Raw genomic sequence first — 24537 nt, forward strand, 5'->3', positions numbered from 1 at the left:
GTGTTATAGGGCGTTGAGGGGAGTCATGGAAGTAATGAAAAGAGGGCGTAGTCTGGAGTGGTACATATCCGTAATAGATTTACCCACTTTATATAGCACACAGTGCATATCCGGAATAGATTTAGCCTTTTTCTATGGCACACAACTGTTTACGATCTACGACGACGCCGGACATGAAAGGGTCAACTAAGAACATCCTCGTTGATAAAAAAGAGACCCCCCCCCCCAAAAAAAAAAATAAGGAGGGAGATAGCCGTTAGCATTTTTACGCCTGTGAAGAGCAGGGGTGGGCAAGAGCGGAGAGAAATGTCAGTCGTGTTCTGCAAGTTAATGGTTAAGACATTCGCCTGCATAGAGTAGTCGTTGCTTCACACACTCAGCCAAGCCCTTCTCACTTGGCAGCCAAATCTGTAAAAAGACAAAAGTGGTAGTGGCACAAATGTGTAGTGACTGGATGAAATGAAAATAGGCTTCATTCGTATCTCGTAACGTAAAAAAAAAACGAGCAAATACGAGCTCTATGTTGCACCAAATGACAGCATAGTACGCTTTTAACGTGAAAAAAAAAAAACGTTCAAGAACTAACTTTATATTGCACACGACGGCTGCAGAGGCTAGCCACTAGGAAAAAAACACCAGGGGAGGATGATTTCGCATGGCTCACTAAGCGACATCTGTGCTATCTGGCCCCCGCAGGTGTTTGATGGCTGGGAGAACAACGGCGAGTATTTTCCGAGCCAGGAAGACCACCCGAAGTCGATGGACCAGCGGTTCTCGGAGTTCTGCGGACCCATCAAGCCCTGGAAGCCGTTCGTCACGTCGCAGAACGTCGGAATAGTGCTCTTCAGGGTGCCCACACGTGGGAACTACTTCTCCGTCCTCGTATCGTTTAGGAAAAACCCAAAGCGTGAGTGGCTCGAGTACATCTATGCGGAGAAAATGTACTAATGAAGATGGTGAAACGTAGTATCGCAAAAGTGTCACAGAATGTTCTACTTATAGTACAAGATGGATACAAACTACGCATTTAGTGCGCAACGGTACCATAAGTATGTCAATTTGAACCTTCGCTCTGTACTCTCAAGTTTCACTTTTGCAAGAAAACCAAAACAATCCCATAAAGTTATACTTTTCGTTCTCTATAACGCATAAGGACGGAAAATTAAATGGACAAAGTTCATGTCTTAATATCGGTGAGCCCTCTTTAAACAATGGCTGCCTGATTCTGGTGCTTATGTGTACTGAAGTTACGATTTACAATAGAGTTCGTAAGTTGAATAAAAGACAACAGAACATGAGGTGTTGCTACGATTGAAAAAAAAAATGGCCACCTATCCACGGGGTGAATGATGGAGAGTGGGGCGAAGCATCCATCCGTCCATTCGTTCTTGCTTCCGTCCGTCAATGCATGCGTTTGTGTGACCGTCCATGCGTCCATCCGCCCGTCCATGCGTGCGTCTGTTCCTGTGTCCGCACGTCCATCCGTGCGTCCATCCCTGCGCCCATTCATGCGTCCATTCGTTCGTGCAGGCATCCATGCGTCCGTCCATGCATCTCTGTGTGTGTCCGTTCGTCTATCTAGTCAACACTCCAAGTACCACCATTGCACATCTTTTCATCATATAGGCGTCCATCCGCCCGTCCGTGCGTGTGGCTGTTCGTGCGTCCGCACATCCATCCGTGCATCCGTCCCTGCGTTCGTCCATGCATCTGCACCTGCGTCCGCTCATGCGTACATCCATCCATGCAGCCATCCATGCATCCGTCCATGCATCTGTCTGTGTGTCCGTTCGTCGATCTAGTCAAAACTCCAAGTACCACCATCTCGCATGTTTTCATCATATATTTCGCATATAGAAGCACCGCCATCCAACGGACATTCCAAGGCCTAAACGAGAGGTGGCACACGCACACTTTCTTACGGCTTGCGCTTCGTGTCTATACTTCCCACCTTTAACCATCTCGAGTTCATGGTATATACTAGTTCACTGTATTCCTGGCACTGCGGCCCAACGCTCGCTAAACCTTTCTAAAACCAAGGACGTTACGCCCAGCGAGTATAACCTAGCAATCCTTTCTTGTAAGATAGGGCTCAATGTACATGCCAATGGCTGCTAATTGGGAATGAGAGAGTGGAGAATTCGTCTTTTAGTGAACGCGCACGCTGCGAATTTTTTATTGTTCAACAACGCCCAGGAGAAATATCCCACCGGCACCACCTTGCAGGTCAAAGCGTAAAACTGGTTACGCACTAGGACTACGATGAGGGACGAACGGGTGCAGCTTAAGGAGCTTCACCCCTAAAAGTGCGCACAAGGGGGAAAGCAAAAAAGAGCACGAGCATCTGTCACTGTTTCCTACTTTGGCTCTTCCCAAACACCAGGAGTCCCTTTATACTCAGCTACATTTAAATATATACTTTGTGATTCGTGGCCACAGTAGTTATAATAAAAGTAAAAAAAAACATGTCAGACTCTTCATTTTAGGAATTGTTATAACACGAAATTGAAACGTGTTTTTACCGACGTCAAGCGTTTATTGTGCGTTGTTTCGACACAAGGGGGAAGAAATGAACGCTACAACCATTGATTTTGAGGTCACAGAAAAAAATGGCAAACAGCTGAGAACTTACAGCGTGTTGCTCAAGCAGAAAGCACGCAACGAGAGAGAGAGAGAATAAAATGAGGGAAAGGCAGGGAGGTTAACCAGAAAATGGAGCATCCGGTTTGCTACCCTGCACTAGGGGAAGGGGAAATGGAGAAGAAAGATGGGAAAGAAAGTCAAGAGGGAAATAGACGCGCGCTAAAAAAAGAGAGGGGGGGGGTTGGGGTGCTATAGTCTATACAATAGGCCACTGCCACGCAAAAAGTTCAGTAAGGCCTTCACTGATTTTCTGTGAGCACACAAATCATGTCACCTTTCAAGCACTGATTGTTCAGACAACGGTCTGTCGCCAAGGCGAGCTAACGCAGCAGCTAGTTACCGTCTTTGCACGCTGTAACGAGGGCAGTGACAGAGAAAGTGCTCTATAGTTTCATCGCTGCCACAATGGCCGCAAGCAGCACTGTCTTCCATGCCGATTCGGATGGCGAAAGCTTTGGGGAAGGTGACACCATGCCATAGTCGGCAAAGCACCGTTGTCTCGGGTCGAGAGAGTCCAGACGGAGGCCGGAGTCGGCGAAACGTGTCCAGTCTTTGCAGTCGCGTGTGCCGTAAGCACTCGGCATTCCACAGGGATTTTAATTCTGCATTAGCGATTTTTCGGATTGTCATTGCAGCATCAGTCCTTGAAAATGGTATAGATTCTTCTTCACCGTATTCGTGTGCTGATCGAGCAGCTGCATCGGCATGTTCGTTGCCCAATATGCCGCAGTGACTTGAAAGCCACTGAAACGTAATTCTGTGTCCTTCGTCGAAGAGGTGGTGAAGCAGCTCTCTAATTTCCAGCACTAGTTGTCCCCGGCGTAAGGCGAATATCAAACACTGTAGTGCTGCCTTAGAGTCTGTGAACACGCTCTATTTCTTATCTTCTTGGTGTTTAATGACTTTAACTGCGCTACGTAGAGCAGCAAGTTCCGCAGCTGTCGATGATGTCTGGTGGGATAACCGAAACTTCACCGTTGCCCCTGTTGCAGGAAAGATCACCGACCCTGCAGACCCATCCATTTTAGTTGAAGCGTCAGTATATAGATGAGTGTGCTCACTGTACTTCTCATATAACAAGAGAAGAAAAAGATGCTTTAGCGCTGGAGACGAGGGCCGGGCTTTTGACCCTATGCCTGGAACCGTGAGTTCAACATGTGCATCAGTCATACTCCATGGGGAGTTGAAATTCGGGATGGAGTTGTATATCCCGTAGGAATGCGTGTGCGATATGACAAGACTGTCTGGCAAAATGAGGCATGAGGTCGGTCTTCTGAGAGTGAAGGGCAGGGGCGCGAGTAAGGTGCCTCACGTGTGCTCTGAGCACGCAACGAAATGACCACACACAAGATGAGCGTGGAATAAAACTGTTACAGCTCCACACTTAAAGCGCGTTGTTCAAACAGAAAGAAAGACGCACGAAACGAACGCATAAGTATGCACGGAACAAGCGCAAACAGTCACAATTCTTTCTCCTTTGTGTGTGAGCACAGTGCTCTTTTTGTAAACGCGGCCATGGCAGCGAGTGCAGTGGCCTCTGTTTTCTACCAAATAGCAGGTCGATTAGCGCACACATCAATCAGGGGGGACCATGCTCCACGGAGGTGCGCACTCATCGCAAAGCGAGAGGCGACGACCTTTATAGTGCGCCCAACGCGAGTCCTTCACGCCATCTCGTTATTGACGAAGAAAGCGCGCTAGGGTTGTGGAGTTTTGAGGACCACCAGATGGTATGGTGTATATGAAATATAAATAGCTTCTCGTTAACAATCTCGACAACGTAGCCTTCGTGGGCGAGGGGTTCGCACCACGTACTCTCGTTTTTAAATACGATAGTCTTGCTTGGGGATCTTCGACGCAACCATTTTGGCCTGCCTGCCTGCCTGCCTGCCTGCCTGCCAGCCTTTCTGCCTGCCAGCCTTTCTGCCTGCCTGCCTGCCTGCCTGCCTGCCTGTCTGCCTGCCTGCCTGCCTGTCTGTCTGTCTGTCTGTCTGTCTGTCTGTCTGTCTGTCTGTCTGTCTGTCTGTCTGTCTGTCTGTCTGTCTGTCTGTCTGTCTGTCTTTCTGTCTGTCTGTCTGTCTGTCTGTCCACTGTTAACGGCACCATGTACTTGAAACGGCTGAACCCATCCGCAGCGCCCACCAATGTTGCCGAAGATTTAGCGTTCATACTTGTGCAATTGTCAATTAAAAACTATCATTGCACATGTATGGGGCGCCATAACAACACGTATATATTATGCATGTGCGTCGTTTACTAGAAAAGGCATACATAAGTAGTTTTAAAAACCGTAGCATTAATCACGCTGCGATGACCATGCAACGCTGCCACGAAAAGGTGAGTGTTTGCAACTCTTTGCTAAGACAAGACGGTGGTGGCACCTACCAGTCGCATTACCTCTGAGATGGGCCGCACACCCGTCTCAGAGCCACGCACTTTGTTTTCCAAGAAACTGCCAAGTGGCGCTCATGTCTCACGTGTGACGTGACCCGATGCGCTCGTTCGCCTCCGCTCTGCACTCGAGGCACTCTAACGCAGTGCCTCCAGGATACCATTGACCGATTTTCTTTCACAAAGTATCAAATAAATCTTTTGTTCACTCTCTCCACACGCAACACTATGGTCTTTTGACGACATTTGCTGATTAACATGCCGATTCGGGGCCATTTTTTTCTGTGATTTTCATATCTGTGACGTAAATACTCAAGCGGAGTTTTGGTGGACCCCGGCATGAAACCCTTTCGCGTAAATGAAAGTGAGGTATTGATAGTCGAGCCTGCCACGCTGAAAGAACAAGAACGTATTCATCTGAACGAGCCGTTTGCATGCTTTTCTCTATGTAGTGATTGCGAGCATCTAGCTCGCCCAACTTGACCCAGAGTTCGTGTCCATTCTCTCACGTCTGCTGCGCATTTTTTTAAACTCTTTGCAGCCTGTAACGTAATGCTGCTTCCGCTGTCAGACAGCCCCATTTACACGCTACGCAACTACGGCCGACGACTGAACTGCAGTGCCGCATTCATCTACCCCATGAACTTTCGTATCCTCGCCACCAGCATTGGCTCGCAGTCGCTCCACGGAACCGGAAACGTCGAGTTCGAGACAGGGCTCATCACAAAGGTAAAGCTTGAGCTAATAATAATAATAATAATAATAATAATAATAATAATAATAATAATAATAATAATAATAATAATAATAATAATGCTATGATGGTGTGGGGTTTTATGTGCTAAACCAGAATAGTTGGGAAAGCATTTTTGAAGACTTTGAAAATTTGAATAAACTGATGACCTTTAACGTTCCATGACCTCCGAGAAGTGCACACAGCATCGTAGCACTTAGCCTCCATTAAAGTTAGACCATTACGGCTGGGATTGATCCCACGACTTGGTGGACAGTATCCCAGCACCACAACCGCTTTGATACCGAGGCTAGCTCACGAGCCAGTACGGTCACTCTGAACTTGAATCTCGTATAGGCATTTGTTACTGTCCTCACTGGCAGACGGCCCTTATGTGTTAACATAAAACCGCTAACTATAGCTTCATCTGCACAGTTGTTTTTGGAATTAATGAAATGGAGAGCACATAATAAAACTTTTTTCTGCCTTGTATTGATGGGATGTGGGGCCAGTCAAACTGAGTTTTTTATCGCAGCTTTTTTCCCGCACTCCACACCACACATTGTATGGTGTAACACTGTGGGGAAGTAAACTTCAACTTCAACTTGAAATGGCAGTCAGAAAAAGATTTTTATGAAGTTTAAACAGATAGAATAATATTCTCACACGATATTTTCGTAAACTACTTTCAAGGAATTCTCAAAATACAATAATGATGTGAAATAGAATAATGATTTTTCAATATTTCACGCCGAAGCAAGAGCTCAAGCCCGTCAGTAGTAATTGGAGAAGGTTGAAGTATTACTTTCTTTTTATTTGGGTGGTTGCGCAGTGCTAAAAAAAATTTCAACCTGCAAAAATTGTATTTTTGGACTTCTTATGTTGCTTTTCTTTTTTCTTTAGTTTTCCTCGCTGTTGAAGCACTTTCCCGTGGACATGAATAGTATTTTTGTTTTCGGTATAGGTGAGGCGTTTACCTAAGCAGCTGAGATTTCGTGTTTTCGTTTTCCACACTTTGCTTTGGTTTAAAAAAGTTATTCACTAAATATCGAGGGCTGTGGACACCTCTTAATTAAGTGGTCATTGAGCTTTCACATCAATTCTTGAGATTCCATGAACTCTTTGCTCTTCCACTCAACAAATAGAATCAAAACAAGTGTTCTTATTCTAAGAAGCCTACTCTGGCAACATTCCTCCCAGTATGCGATATGTAATTGAGATCGGAAAGCATATCCAACAACTCGCATAACTTCGAAGAATGTGTCTGTAAACATGTACCCTGGAGAAATAACACTGCGCACTCTCACATGAACCTAATAAAAAGTTAGTTACGCAAAGCTAACAGGTTGCTACCACTTCTGGACGGTTACCAAGTGTTTACTATCCGTTTATTGCCTCTAGTAACTATCTAGTGGCTACATTCAAAGAGGCTCTGAGGTTGTTTCTGAAGCACCAGGTATTCGCTAAGCTTGTTAGGTTTTCCGTACTCGAAATTACAAAAAAAAAACAACTGAACATTGTTGGGTACAATAAATGTTTTTTGTTTTAAGAATGCTGAGAACAATGCTTTTCGTTTTATGTGTTTGTAGTTTAGGAAAAGTTAGCTTCAAAACTTTCCCTGCATGTCATAATAAAACTGAAGGCATGGTCCACAGCAAGGCGCACATGTCGTGGTAAGATTAGGAATACCCAGAAATCCAACGTCGAAAGAAGAGCACAGGGTAAGAGAAAGCAGAAAAATAAAGGGAAACCAAAACGGCACTCTTTTTCCTATATACTGTGGCAGCAATCTTCGCTCCAGTGAATGTTCTCAATAAGTTACGAATGACGCCCGCTCAGACGCCCTTTCAGCCAATTGGCGCGTGTCGGCGGCTTTGGCATTCCCAGATCTGGCGCCGACATCCCATAGAAACCAAGGAGAAATAATGGTTGTATATAGGGGGATTCGCTCAGAAGGCGGCTCCTTATCTCCGTGAGCCCCCGCTTTACCTCCGTGCTTACCTCCGTTAGCCCCCGCTTTATTTTCTCGATCCCCTGCCTGGGCACAACCAATCACTGTTTACCCGCACCTGTTAGTCGCGCCACCTGGAAACAGGTGGCCCTCTTCTATGCGCAATCTTTTCTTTCGCGTCATTTCTGACCGCGTCTGTAGAACCTCATCCACGCGACGATGGTGCCTGTGAAAGCGGCCTCTGCATTCTTCGGTGTTTCGGAGTGATCAGATTGGGGAGTTCGAGGAAAATTGCGTTAACCCTTCGATCGGATCTTCGATTCGGGGTCCGCTGTGCTTCCTGGCCTGTGTGCCCGCTAATTGGTGCCGGCAAGTGGCACTGATCCGTGCACGCAGAGCCACTGTAGATACGACGTAACCCAAACACCAGATTTTTGTTGTTGTGAAAGTGGAGTTTGTGCGTTCGCAGCGTGAAAATGGTGCTTTGAAATAGGTAATTAGTATTGGCAATCATCGCCCAATCTCGTGTAAATTTCTTTCGGCAATAATTTTTTCAAGAGCTCCTGAATAAGGCATAAGTGACAATATTTCAGTTTATGCAGTCGGTAATTGTGAATTCTGTTACGTTCACTACTTGATTTCGAGCGTGTGTACATAGATATATTATTTTCTTTGGCTTATAAATTACTATATAATCGATCAAAACTAACAGACAATATTGCTACGGAAAGTACGGGGATGTTATTAGGAGTAACTGCAATGTAAATGTAAAGGTGAAGAAAGAAAAGTGGACGAAAAGGCAACTAGCCACTGGTGGAATCCAAACCTGCGACCTTCCAATAACGCGCCCGATGCTCTACCACCAAGGTGCGGTGCTCTACGACTGAGCCCCACTTTCCTTTGTTCCCATTTACATTACAATTGCTCATCCCCTAAACCTTCCGTGACACTTTTGTCTCTAAGTACTCATTAGTATTTTTTCTAACGAAGAAAACAAGCCCTGAAACTTACACTCTCCTTTTTAATTAATCACTGATTCTAGCACAATGTTTTTCTATGTCATGTTCCGCAAGTACAACATAAGTGACAAAAAATAAAGAAAGAGCAGTCTGTTGCTGTACCGCATCATTTTTTTTTATGAATCGCCATTATGAAAAACATGAAGTAATTAAAACAAACGCACTAACGAATGCACTGAAAATCTTTGCAAACTATATGTACGAGTCACAAGCCATTTACTACACATTTAGAACATCTATCCTGCGTAGTTGCATATATTTTTTTAATTACCATGCGGCACGTAACACCAGTAACAGCGCTACTGGAGATGGCATGCTAAATTGCGAAATGGCCGCAGAGTACTGAAAACGTGCTAGTAAAGTGTACACTGTAATACTTGAAATGCAAAATTCATGACTCCTCATGCACACTGGAAGCGCATTGGTAAAAGTTCCCTATGTGTGCTCTCATATTACCGAGCAGCTCAACATACATAATTGGCACTATCATGAAAAGAGTGCGCCCGTTGAAAATAGAGCTCAGCAGAGCCGAAAAAGTGCCTGGTGATCTGTTTTGGTGAACACCTTCAGTGTTCACTTTTACAGCAAAAATATCTTCCGGGCACCTTCTCATAGCCCTAAACAGCTAACAATTGGTACATTTGAGAGCTTCTAGAAGATTGTCGAGGTTGAGAGCGTGTGTGTACGCGGTGAATGTGTGTACGTGTGTCATTGAAGCTCACGTAATCGATTCTATAGAGTACCGCAAGTTGCTTCATTACCCGATGCTGTTATGTAAAAGGATGGAGACACACAAGGGATTACAGGCTCACGTAGCGCTTAAAAAGTGTACGCATTGAAGATTCATGCGACAGGAAATCCCAGCCTGTCATCCCCACGTTCACCGTGTGGCAATACCCTGGCTTAATGACTTAGCTCATTAAAAGGTCGTTAATACAGGAGGGGGGATACAAACCGATCATCGGTAGTACAACGCCGGTGTAATGATGGAAACGCACAATGAACGTATTCTTCGGGGATGCACGAGGAGGTGCGCGCTTTGCATAAAGCATGATTTTGGATTGCCAAGAATTTTCCATCGCTTTCCAGTAGGCCGCCTGCTTCAGGTTTCGTAAATTAAATTTATTGTGTGGACAAATAAGGCACAGCTTTTCACATTTCACAACGGCGCGCTCCTAAATGAACTGATGCCTCCAAACTAAAGTCTCTTCATTAACTGAGCAGGCCAATCATTAGTTCCAGTGAGAGCAGTGAACTGTCGTATGCGAAGGTATTCTCGGTTAGGTGGCGCTATATAGGACGTCGCTTACGAAGAAAAATCACAGTGATTATCTGGAATCTATTTGAGATGTACCGTGATTTTTTTTTTTTGCACAGCTCGTTTTTGCTGATTGTGTGGACATGTATATTTATATCCCTGAACGAGGAAGATGCATTGAGCTTCCTCTGAATCAACATCCGGTGTAATAAACGTAAATTCAAATGGCTCTATATTGCAGTCTACTTTTGCACATGACAAGTCCCCCGATGGCAAACCATGTTGCATGAGTCGTAGTGCACGTCACTTTTCGTGAGGCACATAAAAAGTATACTTTTGCTTTGCTCGAAATGATTATCTCGCAAGACGAAATTTCACTATATCTTTTTAGCTTGAGCTTTGAATCAAATTGTACAAGAACTGGACATAAATGAGATCAGTATATACAGATATTTATACATTTATTTAAAGTAATTCTTTCAGAAGACGTAACTAAGTGTATTCAGGCATTATTTTTGTTCAAGTAGAACATTGAATGCCTAGAAATTATGTATATTTTGAATTCACTCACAAACAGTTCTCCATAAATCACGTATAAAAAGTTAAATATCGCATTTCTGGCCACATCCATACAAAGACAACGCTAAAGGTTTTTATTCTTTGTTTCGGTGTCGTCATTTGTGTGTGGTTCCGCCTCTTAGGAATGCAGCATATGTGAGTATTTCCACGATGTGTTTAGTTTGCGTTCATCTCTACACAGTGCAGGAAACGCGGCGTGCGAGATTACGCCGAATTCATGGGTGGTACTGGCCTGGGCATGGATGGCATGATGGTCATACAAGATGTATGCGGCCTTGACTCGCTTCCAAGTGAGTTATCTTGGCGATATGTCGTCGAAGTGTCTGTGTGCGTACGTTGTTTGCAGACATATTGTCTGATTTATTTATTTACTCATTGACTGACTCATTCATTCATTGGTTGATCGATTGAACAAGCTATTGATCGATTAGTTGGTCATTTAAGGAAAGGTAACTTTTCAAAGTCACTCTAATGTGGTTAGAGACACCGCGAAATGAAGTTATGCCTATTGACATTTCGGCCATGGGGGTTTTTGTAACATGCTCTTAATCCTGATGGCGATTTGCTATGATATGATCATTTAACACACCTTAAAGTTGAGGGAGTGACCAGGGCGCACGCATAACACTAATATTAAAATATAAAACCCCCTTTTCTTTTTCACCAGGCCGAATTGATTCAGTAACATAAAATGGCAAGATGCTGTTATGAATGGAGTTGAAGCTTTACTAGAGTAATTTTTTTTAAAGTGCATCGCTGTAGTGGTGTTCCAGAACGTAGCAACATGTCGCCCGTGCAAAGCTACCTCGTTGATTTTACGGAACAGCAGAGCCGCTTAGAAGGTGCCGTGGTGTCCCGCAAGGCATATCACAAATTAATTGTAATTATCAACGGGTAAACAGACACTAGATTTGAAAATCAATTACAGAGGGCATACCAAAGTTTCTATGACTGTCAAGACAAATCATGCCAGCTTGCGCCTTACTTGACCGAGCTAAACATGGTTTCGACATTGTGGTGTCATGGCGCAAATGTTTCCGTGCCATTCTTGCTTTCCACTTCACTTTATCTCGGAGAAACAAACTGAACGTGACGCTGCAAGTCGGGCAAGGTCACGCAACCCACACTGCAGTGGCAGCGGAGCCAGATTCACAGCAGACATGTTGGCAGTGCTTAATTCAAGCAATGCCCATTACCCAAATTGGTTTCTGCCGTTCTACAGGGATTACGCCGTTAGTCGGTACTCCAACTCTAGACGTAAATTAGTGCCCTAAATGTACTGATATTCGTATTCCGGAGGCACTCTACTCATTAAAGACCTTCGGTCGAGGACTTCGGAGAAGTGTCCATCTCAAGGTGGGTAATACCTGAACGATACGCACGCTAGGCCTCCAGCCCAGCGCTGCGGTTCAGTTAATGCAAGGCGTAGTTGCAACACCAGGACACGCTTCCTCGAGCCCGTTGGCATTGCTGGATTGATTGACGCGGTAGATTTCATTAAGCATGAGCTGACGTCAAGAGAGCTGGCCTAATGGACCCTTAGGCGTCACGCAAACTTGTAATGATGGTCTTTGGGGCATTTAAGTAGACGCTTCTACTTTGCGCTTTGAAGCTTCTTACTTACTCGCCCGTCTGCAATCCAAAATCTTATAGCCGCTCCCTTGCACGTTCGTGGGATTGGCCGCAGGAGTGTCGTCAATAAATGTTCGATTAAGCAACGGTCCTGGTGTCTTCTCGTAAGCGTTGGCCACAGAGGCGCGTGAAGTAGACAGTCGTGAAAACTTTTCCAGGAGCAGACGAAAGTTGATATCGCCAATTAGGCTTAGTTTGAGATCATGAGGCTGGTAAATTGAGTCTGACGAACGCAGAAGGAACACCTGTACCCAACCTGACCAACAAAAGCTGTTCGCCAGCGTAATTCACGGATAGATATGTTTACAGCTATCGACATTGTATTGACATGAAGACACGTGACCTTCTAAATTTATCTCGTACGATCACCGTTAGAGCCTTCATTTTTTTCTCTTATCAAAGATGCGCCTCTTCCTCAGATAATGTAAAATCCTTTACATTTATTGTGCATCACCAACTTCAGCAATTCTTTACATAATGACCAATGTACAGGGCTTAATGTGGGCAATTATAAATTGCCGATCTAAATGTGATATCGACATAATTATGAAACATCCTGCAGAAAAAAAGTCAAACTTGCGGATGCAGGCCTTTCATTGGTGGCCCGCGGCTTCGTATATGGAATTATTTTATGACGTTGCTAAATAAATGCATGCGTATTATTTTCTCGCTTATATCAATAAATAAGCTTAGTTCGGGTAAGCTGCAGAGACGCGTTAGTAATTAAGCATTTTTTTTTGTGAGGCACGCCAGTATAGGTGGTCTCTATAAGTCGAAGTATCATCGTGGAAGGAAAACATGTGTGTGTATTTGTGTCTCCGTGTGTGTGAGCGTGAAAGAGGGAAGTTCCCATTTAATAGATTGGTTTTCTTTCTTAGACCACATATATTAAGGAGATTTAAAAGAAATTAGAAGAACAAGAACAACAATAGAGAAGGCAGGGAGGTTAAGCAGACACATGCCTAGTTTGCTATCCTACGCAGTGGGAATAGGAAGGGAGAGTATAAATATGAGAAAGAAAGAGGAAGGAGAAGAGAAAGAGACAAAAAAATTGTCAGTCAATGGGCTGACGCGTATGCAGTGGTGGCATTACACAAAAGTTAAAGGCGTTCACATAGCCCTGTAGTCCTCAGAAAGAGCAAGATGGCTTCGACTGTTTTTTGAGCTGACGAAGGACGAGGACCGTGCTCGAGCAGAATCTGCACAGAGAGTGGCCAATCATGCAATAGTCCCAATGGATGATAAAAGTTGTGTCTCTCAGAGGCAAATCGAGCGAATTGGGATAGCAGATGATCGATGTCTTCTTCGGTGCCGCATACGTCGCATTCCGCACTGTCGGTCAATCCAATGAGAGTTGTATAGGCTTTAGTAATGGCAACCCCCTATCAAAGCCGACGAAAAAGCGAAGCGTCACGTCGATGAATTCCAGATGGAGGTAGAAGTTCCAGTCGAGCGTTTATTTGGTGGAGCCTCGTATGTCATATGCTTGGGGTGTTCCACTCCGGCAGACACAGACTACGAGCCAGGTAATGAAGTTGCTTTGCAGCGTCTGTCCTTCACAAAGGAGTCGGAAGGGGGTGCTCTTCTTGGTGGGATGTGCGAGCCGCGTTGTCTGCGGAATCACTGCCACTGATCCCACAATGACCAGGTAGGCACTGAAAATTGACCTCGTGGCTAGCTGTTTCTGGGACATGGTGAAGGAGCTTGACAGCCTCGTACGTTAACTGCTGGTGGAAACTTCGTCGAAGAAATGACTGCATGGCTGGTAAGGCCGGTTTCGAGTCGGGAAACACGGCCCATTTTTTTATTTTCTGGGATGTTATGTACTAGGGTGCCACGCAGAGCCGCAAGTTCTGCTGCTGTATAGACGTAGTGACATGTGACAATTTGATTCGCAGGGCGATTTCTCTAGCTGGTATCACCACCACACCACCAGAAGAAGACGCTGTGGGTGAACCATCGGTGCATATATGCACGTGGTTGTTAGACATTTTGCACAAGAAGTGCAGGCTCAATTGTTTTAGGGCTGACATAGGCAAATTTGATTTTTTCTGTATTCCTGGAATCGTAAGACGTACTTGCGGAAGGACCAGGCACCACGGAGGATACAACAATTTTTCCACAGGCGTAAAACGTTGCACGATGCACACAGACAATCGCACTAAATTTCGTGCGGGGCCTCTCGGTAGCGCGGCTCACCACTTGGTGAGAAGGTTGCCTGAGGTACGTAAGCATCGTTTCAGGGGTTATATTCGTCATGATTGGGTTGTCCTGTGCAACGACAATGGTTTTAGCTATTGATGCACAGCGGGGTAAACCAAGGCATACTCTAAGAACCTGTGCTTAAATGTTTTGGAGTGTGTGCAGGTTTGTTTTTCATGGGCCAGATATTACAGGTAGGATGTACCACAGGAATGCAATAAATATTACCTTTTACAGCTGTAACATAGAGTTGACAGACGCTTCCCAAGTTTTTTCCGGCAAGGAACCTGAGCAAGTGACAAATGGCGGTCAGCCGCTTTTTCCCGTAGTTTACGTGTGGGATCCAAGACTGGTTTCAGTTGATTATGACTCCCAAAAACCTGTGACTTTAGCTGCATGACATCAATTGCCCCTTGATTGATATGCCATAAGTGGTCATTGGCTTTCTGGTGAACACCTCAACTGCACACTTCCCACTTGCGATTTCGAGCAATCATACCAAGGAAAGTATAAGGGATGTTATTTGAAGCAACCGTAATCTAAATGTTAAGAAAGAAAAGTGGGCGGAAAGATAACCTGGTGTGGGTAGGGACCGAATCTGCGACCTTCGAATAATGCGTCCGATGCTCTACCAATTGAGCTACCACGGCGGCTATCCCCCGGTCTCCTCTACGGAGTATATATGTGCACCAAACGTGAAAGCATCAGCCAGCGCCGCCAATGACAGTTGCGGCGAATGCGGAACACTATTTATCTGCCTATTTGGCGCCACGTAACACGTGAGCTGATTACAACTGGGCAGCTAACCAACAATCCCTCGTATACTACATGAAGGCACCAAGTCTGCATGAACGAGACCCTCGCTATATATAGAAGGGCGCTTCATGGGTGGATTACCCGGGCAGTATGAGTGGTTGGCTAAACAAGGACATAATGTGAACTTGATAAAATATGCAGCTATAGGAAATAACGCCTCAGAAGCCCATTTCTTTCAAATTACACTCTACTGCCATGCCTTTGAAGATCCATTCGATGATAATTCCTCACGGTGGCTTTTTATGAAAAGCAGCAACGAAGAAAACCTCACGAATACCACGAAAATTCAGCAGATCCCCCGTACCTAGGCAATCGATTTTATGCGAAGCAAGCGGGGATTTTTTATTGAGCCACATGTTATGAAATCACGATAAATATATATATATATATATATATATATATATATATATATATATATATATATATATATATATATATATATATATATATGCATATATATATATATTGGTAGTACGCGTTGAGCGTTGAGTCCACGACGCGTTTGTTATGAAAACGAACACAGGTCAAGCACTCAGAGATCCGAATCGGAGCTATCACTAGCACGAACCACGGTCCTCTTCCTCGTCTTTTGCAGGCACTGCTAATTGCACCCTATCCTATTCATACTACGATATATATATATATATATATATATATATATATATATATATATATATATATATATATATATATATATATATATATATATATATATTATTACGACGTGTATGTGCCGGATTGATAAGAGGGAATAGAAGTGTGGACTTGGGAAGAAGAAGATCTCTCGGCAGTTTTATCCGGTGCGGCCTCGCCATCCCAGCTTCCGTTCAATAAACCCCCGTACCCCTACTTCAGGCGTAACAGAGTGGTGGAAGGTGCTGGGTACAGTATACGTCGACGAACCACGGAGCCACAGCTGTTCGAACTTCGCCGGAGCCGTCGTATTGCCGGTCTGCCACCGACACCAACTGCCATGGCCGAGAGCGAAGGTCACGCCTTCTCAACCACACAAAGGTCAGTGCCAGCTGCACCTCGATATCACTATATGGAACCCCGCCCGTTCGCGGGAAGAGCAGGAGAAGATGTGGATGCGTGGCTGACACAGTACAAAAGGGTGAGCCGGTACAACTGCTGGGATGCCACCGACCAACTGGGAAATGTCGCGCTGTTTCTCACGGAAACAGCTCTGATGTGGTACGAAAACCACGAAGATTCCTTAACAACGTGGGATCGTTTCACTGAAGAGCTCAAGAAATGCTTCGGCGACTCTGATTCAAAAAAGAAGAGCGCGGAGCGCACGTTGGCTCAAAGAGCTCAGACTCCTGGAGAAACGTGTACCACCTACATAGAGGAGGTCCTGATGCTCTGCAAGATCATAGACCCGTACATGACTGAAGAGGACATGGTCGGCCACCTTCTGAAGGGTATAGCAGAGGACGTCTACAACTTTTTGATAGGCAGGGAAGACCTCACTTCCGTCTCCGCCGTCCAACGTCACTGCCGTACTTTTGAGAAGCTAAAGACCCGTCGTATTGCCCCGAAATTTGGTAGGCTGGCAAATGTAACAACGGTCGCCAGCGTCGACGTGAGCCCGCCCGCCGACCTTGCCGCTACTATCCGGACAATAGTGCGGGAAGAACTACAGCGACAAGACACACTGTTCCACGACACCATCCGCCATACGCCTACCTGTTCATCCTACTACCCGGCCCCGTTCGCTCCTCTGCCACCATCAGTATGTGTGACAGACGTTCGCGAAGCTAGGGCTTCGTGGCCACGCCGAGACTCATTCGCGTCTGACCAGCGGTATGACCAACGTCTTCGTCCCGGCCCCGCCCCACAGAGGCGCGCAGCTCCCGTTCAGCAATCTGCTCCACCCCGTTCGGTTAGGCGACCCTACACAGCCCAGCGCTCTCAGCAGTGGTTCGGCGAGCGACCCCTACCCATCTGCTACAACTGTGGCGTCGAAGGCCACATTGCCAGGTACTGTAACTACCGGCAGCCGCCGAGGTACGACTGGCCACCGAGATCCCACCTGTCCGACTTTGCACAAGCACCAACGTTCCCTGGAAGCGCATCTTACGAGACACCAAGGCCGCTGCGAAACCGTTCTCCAGCCTCTGACCGCAGTCTGACACCCCCGCCAGCCCCTCGCTCCAATCGGTCGCCGTCTCCTAGGCGCCGCTACCCTTCGCCGCCTCCGGAAAACTAGGCAGCGCGGCCGCTGGGGGTGAGGTCGCTGGTGATTCGCTGCAAGAAGAGATACCTCCACCGGTGCTTATGTTTAAAAACAAAGTGCAAGTTTTTGTTGATGGTGTACATACGATGGCTTTGGTGGACACTGGAGCCGCCGTGTCGATCATGAGTGCTGCGTTCAAAGCTCGTTTGGGAAGAAAGGTGACCTTTTTGTTGGAGAAAGCGATAACGTTCTGTGGCGTGGGCGGCAACTCGTTGTGTCCGATTGGTGTTTGTACCGCGGCAGTGTTACTGAGTGATCAAGTGTTTGTGACAGAATTCACGGTTCTTCCGCGGAGCACTCATGACATCATTCTAGGCATAGATTTCTTGCGAATGTGCGGAGCCACTGTAGACTGTCGAAATGGCGAAGTTATCATAAGTGACGCTGTTCCTCATGGACTTATCGAGAATTCGGGTACGGAAAGCGGTGCGCTCCGAGTCTATGAAGATACCGTTATCCCGGCCTTCTGTGCTGTGCGCGTTCCAGTAGCTTCTTCGCATATTAACGACAATAAGACCAGTTTCGATGCGCTAGTGGAGCCTTTCCATCTAAGTTGTATAAAGAAGAACACGTTGGTACCCCACAGCATAGTTTCAGTGAGTGAAGGTCGTTCAGACCTTTGGACAACGAATTATTCAAACGAACCGGTGCTGCTACCAGGAGGACTTAAGCTAGCGTCGTTTAAAGAATACTCGCCAACAACAGTAGCTGTCCTCAGTGACGTTCGACGGGATGAACAAGTGACCGCCTGCTCAGACAGTTCGAAAGTTTTACCTATGGTTGATAAGGCGCTGACTGCCGACAAGCGCAGAATGCTTGTGGACGTTTTGTTAAAGTACTTGCAAGTTTTTGATTTCTCCCAGAGTGACCATACGCCTTCCATTCCTCCATTTCGTATACGCCATAGGATAAATACACAAACAGCACAGCCAATCCGACAAAAACCGTACCGAGTATCGCCGTCCGAGCGCAAGATAATAGACAATCAAGTGCGTGAAATGCTCCAAAAGGGCATCATTCAAGAATCATCGAGCCCTTGGGCAGCTCCTGTGATCCTTGTGAAAAAGAAAGACGGTACCTGGAGATTTTGTGTCGACTATCGCCGTTTGAACTCCATCACGAAGAAAGATGTTTATCCTCTTCCACGAATTGATGACGCCTTGGACTGTCTCCATTCGGCGTCATACTTCTCGTCTATCGATTTACGTTCAGGCTACTGGCAGATTCCCATGCATCCAGCGGACAAGGAAAAGACTGCTTTCATAACTCCAGACGGACTTTATGAATTTAACGTGATGCCGTTTGGATTATGTAATGCTCCTGCCACATTCGAAAGGTTCATGGATACCATTCTGCGTGGCCTAAAATGGAACGTCTGTATGTGCTACCTAGATGACATCGTGATCTTTGGGCGCACATTTCGTGAGCACAACGAACGCGTGGACATTGTTCTGGAATGCATTAGAAACGCTGGCCTTGTTCTTAATTCGAAGAAGTGTCATTTCGGCGAGCGACAAACCTTAGTACTTGGGCACCTTGTGAACAAAGATGGGATCAGGCCTGACCCGAGCAAGACAGCAGCTGTGAAAGCGTGCAAACCACCTCGCTCAACGAAAGAGCTTCGCAGCTTCCTAGGCCTGTGCTCGTACTTTCGCCGATTTATTCCCGCATTCGCCGACGTTGCCTTCCCCTTGACCAGTCTGCTACGTCAAGGTACTAGCTTTGAATGGACACATGACTGTGAGACGTCTTTCAACCAACTCAAGTTCTTACTCACATCGCAGCCCATTCTCCGACACTTCGACCCTTCGGCGCCGACCGAAGTTCATACTGACGCCAGTGGCATTGGCATAGGTGCAGTTCTAGTACAACGACACAGTGGAAAGGAACATGTCATTGCGTATGCCAGCAGAACTTTAAGTAAACCAGAACGGAATTACACAGTGACTGAGCAAGAATGTTTGGCACTCGTCTTCGCTGTACAGCGATTCCGTTCATACCTGTACGGTCGTCCCTTCCAAGTGGTCACAGACCATCATTCCTTGTGCTGGCTTGTAAGCCTCCGAGACCCATCTGGCCGCCTGGCACGCTGGGCCCTCCGCTTGCAAGAGTATGACTTCACGGTGTCATACAAGAGTGGCAGGAAGCACGCTGACGCTGACTGCCTTTCGCGGATGCCGCTTACTACAACACTTTGCGATGCCGACAATTTCGATCACCTAATTGCGTCAGTGACTCCAGTATTCCCGGACAAGACCACCTTTGAAAATGAACAGCGGAAGGATGTCAGCTTGGAGCCATTATTTGCTGAAGCACGAGCGTCCACTTTGGCCGGACGCTTTTGCGTTCGTGAAGGATTACTTTACAAGAGGACCTTCTCGGCCACGGGTTCCCGCTTCTTGCTGGTGGTGCCGCACACACTCCGTTCCTCCATTCTGCGCGCCATGCACGACGACGCAACTTCGGGTCACCTGGGAATGACGCGAACACTCCTTCGTACACAGGAGCGATTTTACTGGCCACGCATGCGCCAGTCAGTTGAGCAGTACGTGGCCAGTTGCACTCAATGCCAGACGCACAAATCAGTCACGACTGCTCCGGCTGGACTTCTACAGCCTGTGACGCCTCCCAGCACTCCCTTTGAGCAAGTTGGCATTGACCTCGTGGGCCCTTTTCCACGCTCGGCAAAAGGCAACCGTTGGATTGTAGTGTGCGCCGATTACCTGACCCGCTACTGCGAAACGGCCGCCCTGCCATCTGCGACTGCTGGCGAAGTATCCTCCTTTCTCCTGCACTCTATCATACTGCGCCACGGACCTCCTCGCGTCATAATAAGCGACCGCGGCCGTCAGTTTACGGCAGACGTTGTTGAGGAACTGCTCCGTATGTGTGGCTCGGAACTTCGTCATTCGACACCTTACCATCCACAGACGAATGGCCTTACTGAACGAACGAACCGGACACTGGTGAATATGCTTTCAATGTACGTGGCGTCCAATCACAAGAACTGGGACGACGTCTTACCGTTCATCACGTATGCCTTCAACACTGCCCAACACGAAACCACCGGCCACAGCCCTTTCTTCCTTCTTTACGTTCGACCCCCTCGTTATACCCTGGACACTATCTTTTCGTTTTATGACAATGACGATCCTTCATTAGCTGAAACACTATGCCTTGCAGAAGAAACTCGGCGTCTTGCCCGCCTGCGTACTATAGCATCGCAAGACCGCTCAAAGCTCCGCTACGACAGCAAGCACCGCCACGTCACATATGAACCGGGAGACCTTGTAATGGTGTGGAAGCCTATCCGCAAGCGTGGCTTGTCCACAAAACTTCTCGCCCACTACACTGGCCCATTCGTTGTCCTTGAGCGCCTCAGTGCAGTAGATTATAAAATAGCACGACTGACAGCTAGTGGGAGACGATCAACCAAGACCGAGGTTACCCATGTGGCTCGCCTCAAAGCTTTTAGACTGCGGGACGATGCATGAAACGCGCGGTGCGCTTCGTCTGCGAAGGGGGAAATATTACGACGTGTATGTGCCGGATTGATAAGAGGGAATAGAAGTGTGGACTTGGGAAGAAGAAGATCTCTCGGCAGTTTTATCCGGTGCGGCCTCGCCATCCCAGCTTCCGTTCAATAAACCCCCGTACCCCTACTTCAGGCGTAACAATATATATATATATATATATATATATATATATATATATATAGGCAGGCATGGTGGTTGAGTGGCCGTAGCGTTGCATATAGTCCAGTAGATACTCCGTGAGCGGTGACAACGTGGTTTATTTCGACGTTTCGGCCTAGAGTCTGGCCTTCATCCTGATGAAGGCTAGACTCTAGGCCGAAACGTCGAAATAGACCACGTTGTGACCGCTCACGGAGGATCTACTGGATATATATATATATATATATATATATATATACACAGATATATATATATATATATATATATATATATATATATATATATATATATATATATATATATGTGTGTGTGTGTGTGTGTGTGTGTGTGTGTGTGTGTGTGGTGAATACCTGCAGATGTTTATATAAGCAGTTATTTGCACTTGCGCAACGATGGCAACAGGAACGTGAGAATAAGCAACGTCGGAAGCAACAAGCTTACATGAGGCGATTGTGCTTGCGAGGATGATTGCCCATGAAACTGCTATATCAATGAACCTCAGCGCAAGGCACTTAGCTACGATTGACGTTTACTCGACGGGACGGCTAAGCCATAGATGTATGCATCCGTTTATAAAACTTGATACACCCCCCCCCCCCCCCCGCTATCCAGCACTGCTATACCAGAAGTGACGCTTCACGAACATTAGGGTTTATATTAAAGGTAGTTCCGAGACATGGCTTGGCTCTGTGGTAAATTGCTTCACTGCCACGCATAATGCTTGAGGTCTATTCTTGCTGAGACTAGAACATTTATTCTTAGCGTTAGTCGGGTCAACGCTGCCGATATCAGGTTTTTTATTAAACCTCACGGGTTAAAATTTCTCATGTGTGTTGCCGTGGTTCCAGGGTAAATACTGTCAATCGCGTCTGGCACATACCTGCATGCCAATGGCATACCCGCTGTGGGTATGTGCCACTGTATAGCGGGAAGTGTTTGACGACATACGCGATGGAATTGTGACATTCATGTCAGGACCAGCGATTCTTATTAGTCAAAGAATCTTACCCTTCCTATACTAATTTCAACTCGCACCAAGTTAAAGGGATGATCACGAGAGCACCCAGACGTAAGTGGATGGATAGATAGATAGATAGATAGATAGATAGATAGATAGATAGATAGATAGATAGATAGATAGATAGATAGATAGATAGATAGATAGATAGATAGATAGAGATATGCCAAAATGATTTCACTACGCAAAGAAATGCTTGACATTTTAAAAGTGACGCTCACGAAACTTTCGGACATGCTGGCATAGTGCATAGGTACACTATTGTGACGGTACAAGCAGCACACACGCGGGCTGAAAGGCCGCGAATCTGCACGCATTGAACAGCTACATGAGACGCGTTTCTACGATTCATGTGACGAAACAACAAACTGACAATTTGAGATTGAGTGAGAGCGCAATCTTTCGGCGTATAGACTTCGGTAGAGAAGCAACCCAAACAAACTTCATTTTTGTTTTACTTTTTTTCAGAGAAGAAAAAGCAAATAAGAACCAACCCTGGGTCTCCAAGGCGATGCCACAGCAGCAGGCAGTCCCGAACTCAATTTTCGCGCTCATCATTCCTCGTTACTAGCGCCGATCGTGTCGGCTCATGCAATAAGTCCGTGAGCTTAGGCGCTAGAAAATAGCACTGAGCGGCTGCCGGCGGGCGTTGGATACCCAGCAAGACGTGCAGTCTGAGTTATGCAGAGTCAGTGACGTCGAAAAAAAAATGATCGTGAAAATTGCCTACAACGTAGTACTAATGAAGAAATGCGTAGGCACCGTGACTTACTAGATGCCTCATAATAAGTGAGGTATGACTGTTCTTTAAAAAACTTATCTCGCGATCTAATATCACTAGAGGACGGCGAAAAAAAAACATGACGGAAATGCGCAAGGAGTCTTTGTTACGGAGAGATGAAAGATGCGCGTAAAAAATATTTCTGATAAACTTTGCCTAAGGGGAAAGTTCTATTCGATGACTTTTACAATGGTACCCCATGTGGTAGATAATAAGATTATGTAGAGGCAAACGAAACCTGCAGGCCTTTCTAAAAGCACATGCTGTAAAATAATTTATGAGCGTTCGTTTGCAATTGCCCATGCGCTCTGTGTTCATACGCAGCAAAGTATAGCAACATTTACTCAAATGAAGTTGTCTTGACACATTTGTCACCGAATAATATGAACAAAATATTTTTTTTCAAATGCTAGCCTGAGGAGGCAGTACACAATGCCTTCATGAGAACAAGACGAAAAATCCATCTAGGTGCTGTGAAGCAAGATACGTTCATTCATGTTTGAGTGGTTATTTATGGAAGTTGACTCGGCGTGAAAGGCGTGCTTGTTGTGACACTAAAGTGCAATCAGTTAAACTTCCCTCATAAGCAGAAGCGTATTGTGGCGCAAATTTCCATTTATTATATGTTTCAAACCCTTTTTTTCTGCTAAATATGTCACTCTCAAATTTTATACCCGAAAATATCATATGAATATGCACGTTTGGGAGACCGGAAGAATTGTGACCGTGAGGTTCTTTTTTTTTTTTTGTCGAGCACATAAGCTCAAGTGTACGGGTGCATACGCACTTCGGCCCCATCTAAATGATCCCAGCATGTCAAGGGATTCAAACCCGCACCATAGAGCACAACTGAGCTACATATTATGCACTGAGCTTAGGCCAGGTAAATAAATAAACAAATAAATAAATAAATAAATAAATAAATAAATTGGGGCAAACCTCCTTCAACATTGGGGGCCCTGCACTCTGCCGTTCGTATGTCAATTTGCGTTTGTTGAGTTAACGAGGCTACGCGCGTTGCGGAGGAGGAATTAGAGGTCACTTAGAATGAAGTACGTAGCTGAGATTTACCTTGCCAGATGCCGCCACTGTCTGAGCTGCTCACAATATTTCGGCTCATACCTGAACGATTAACTTTTATTACCTATCCTGACAGTTTATTGATATATTTTGAGTTCAGTTGTGCTCCGATATAGTACTTATTTAACATTATTCTTGACTTAACAAGACCACTTGATCCATATCTTTAAAGATTTTTTTCAAAAATATTTCTAAAGAAGGTACTGATTGCTCATCCGAGCATGTTGGGATTGATTGATATGTGGGGTTTAACGTCCCGAAACCACCGTATGATTGTGAGAGACGCCGTATGGAGGGCTCCGGAAACTTTGACCACCTGAGGTTCTTTACCGTGCACCCAACTCTGAGCACATGACCCTATGCAGCATTTTCACTTACATCAAAAATGCAGTCGTCGATGTCCGAATTTGTTTCCGTGACCTGCGGGTCATTAGCCGAGCACCCTAGCTGCTAGACCACTGCGGCGGGACAACCATGGCACTAGTACGATGCTTATCTAA

At 45.9% G+C, this 24537-nt stretch overlaps 2 protein-coding genes across 2 annotated transcripts in view; one reads left to right on the forward strand and one right to left on the reverse strand.

The window, feature by feature from the left end:
• The window catches only part of LOC119172824 (uncharacterized), a 203846-nt gene that overhangs the window by 164905 nt on the left and 14404 nt on the right, over positions 1-24537 (reverse strand). The gene's annotated exons all lie outside the window — the stretch shown is intronic.
• Positions 1-24537, forward strand: part of LOC142786787 (corticotropin-releasing factor-binding protein-like) — an 81744-nt gene that overhangs the window by 53189 nt on the left and 4018 nt on the right. Inside the window, exons 4-6 of the mRNA XM_075884435.1 lie at positions 697-907; positions 5576-5763; positions 10756-10864. Coding sequence (XP_075740550.1) covers positions 697-907; positions 5576-5763; positions 10756-10864 — 508 coding nt within the window. The remainder of the gene's footprint in view (positions 1-696; positions 908-5575; positions 5764-10755; positions 10865-24537) is intronic.

The sequence above is a fragment of the Rhipicephalus microplus genome, unplaced genomic scaffold (genome assembly GCF_043290135.1).
Source record: "Rhipicephalus microplus isolate Deutch F79 unplaced genomic scaffold, USDA_Rmic scaffold_32, whole genome shotgun sequence".
Classification (NCBI taxonomy): domain Eukaryota; kingdom Metazoa; phylum Arthropoda; class Arachnida; order Ixodida; family Ixodidae; genus Rhipicephalus; species Rhipicephalus microplus.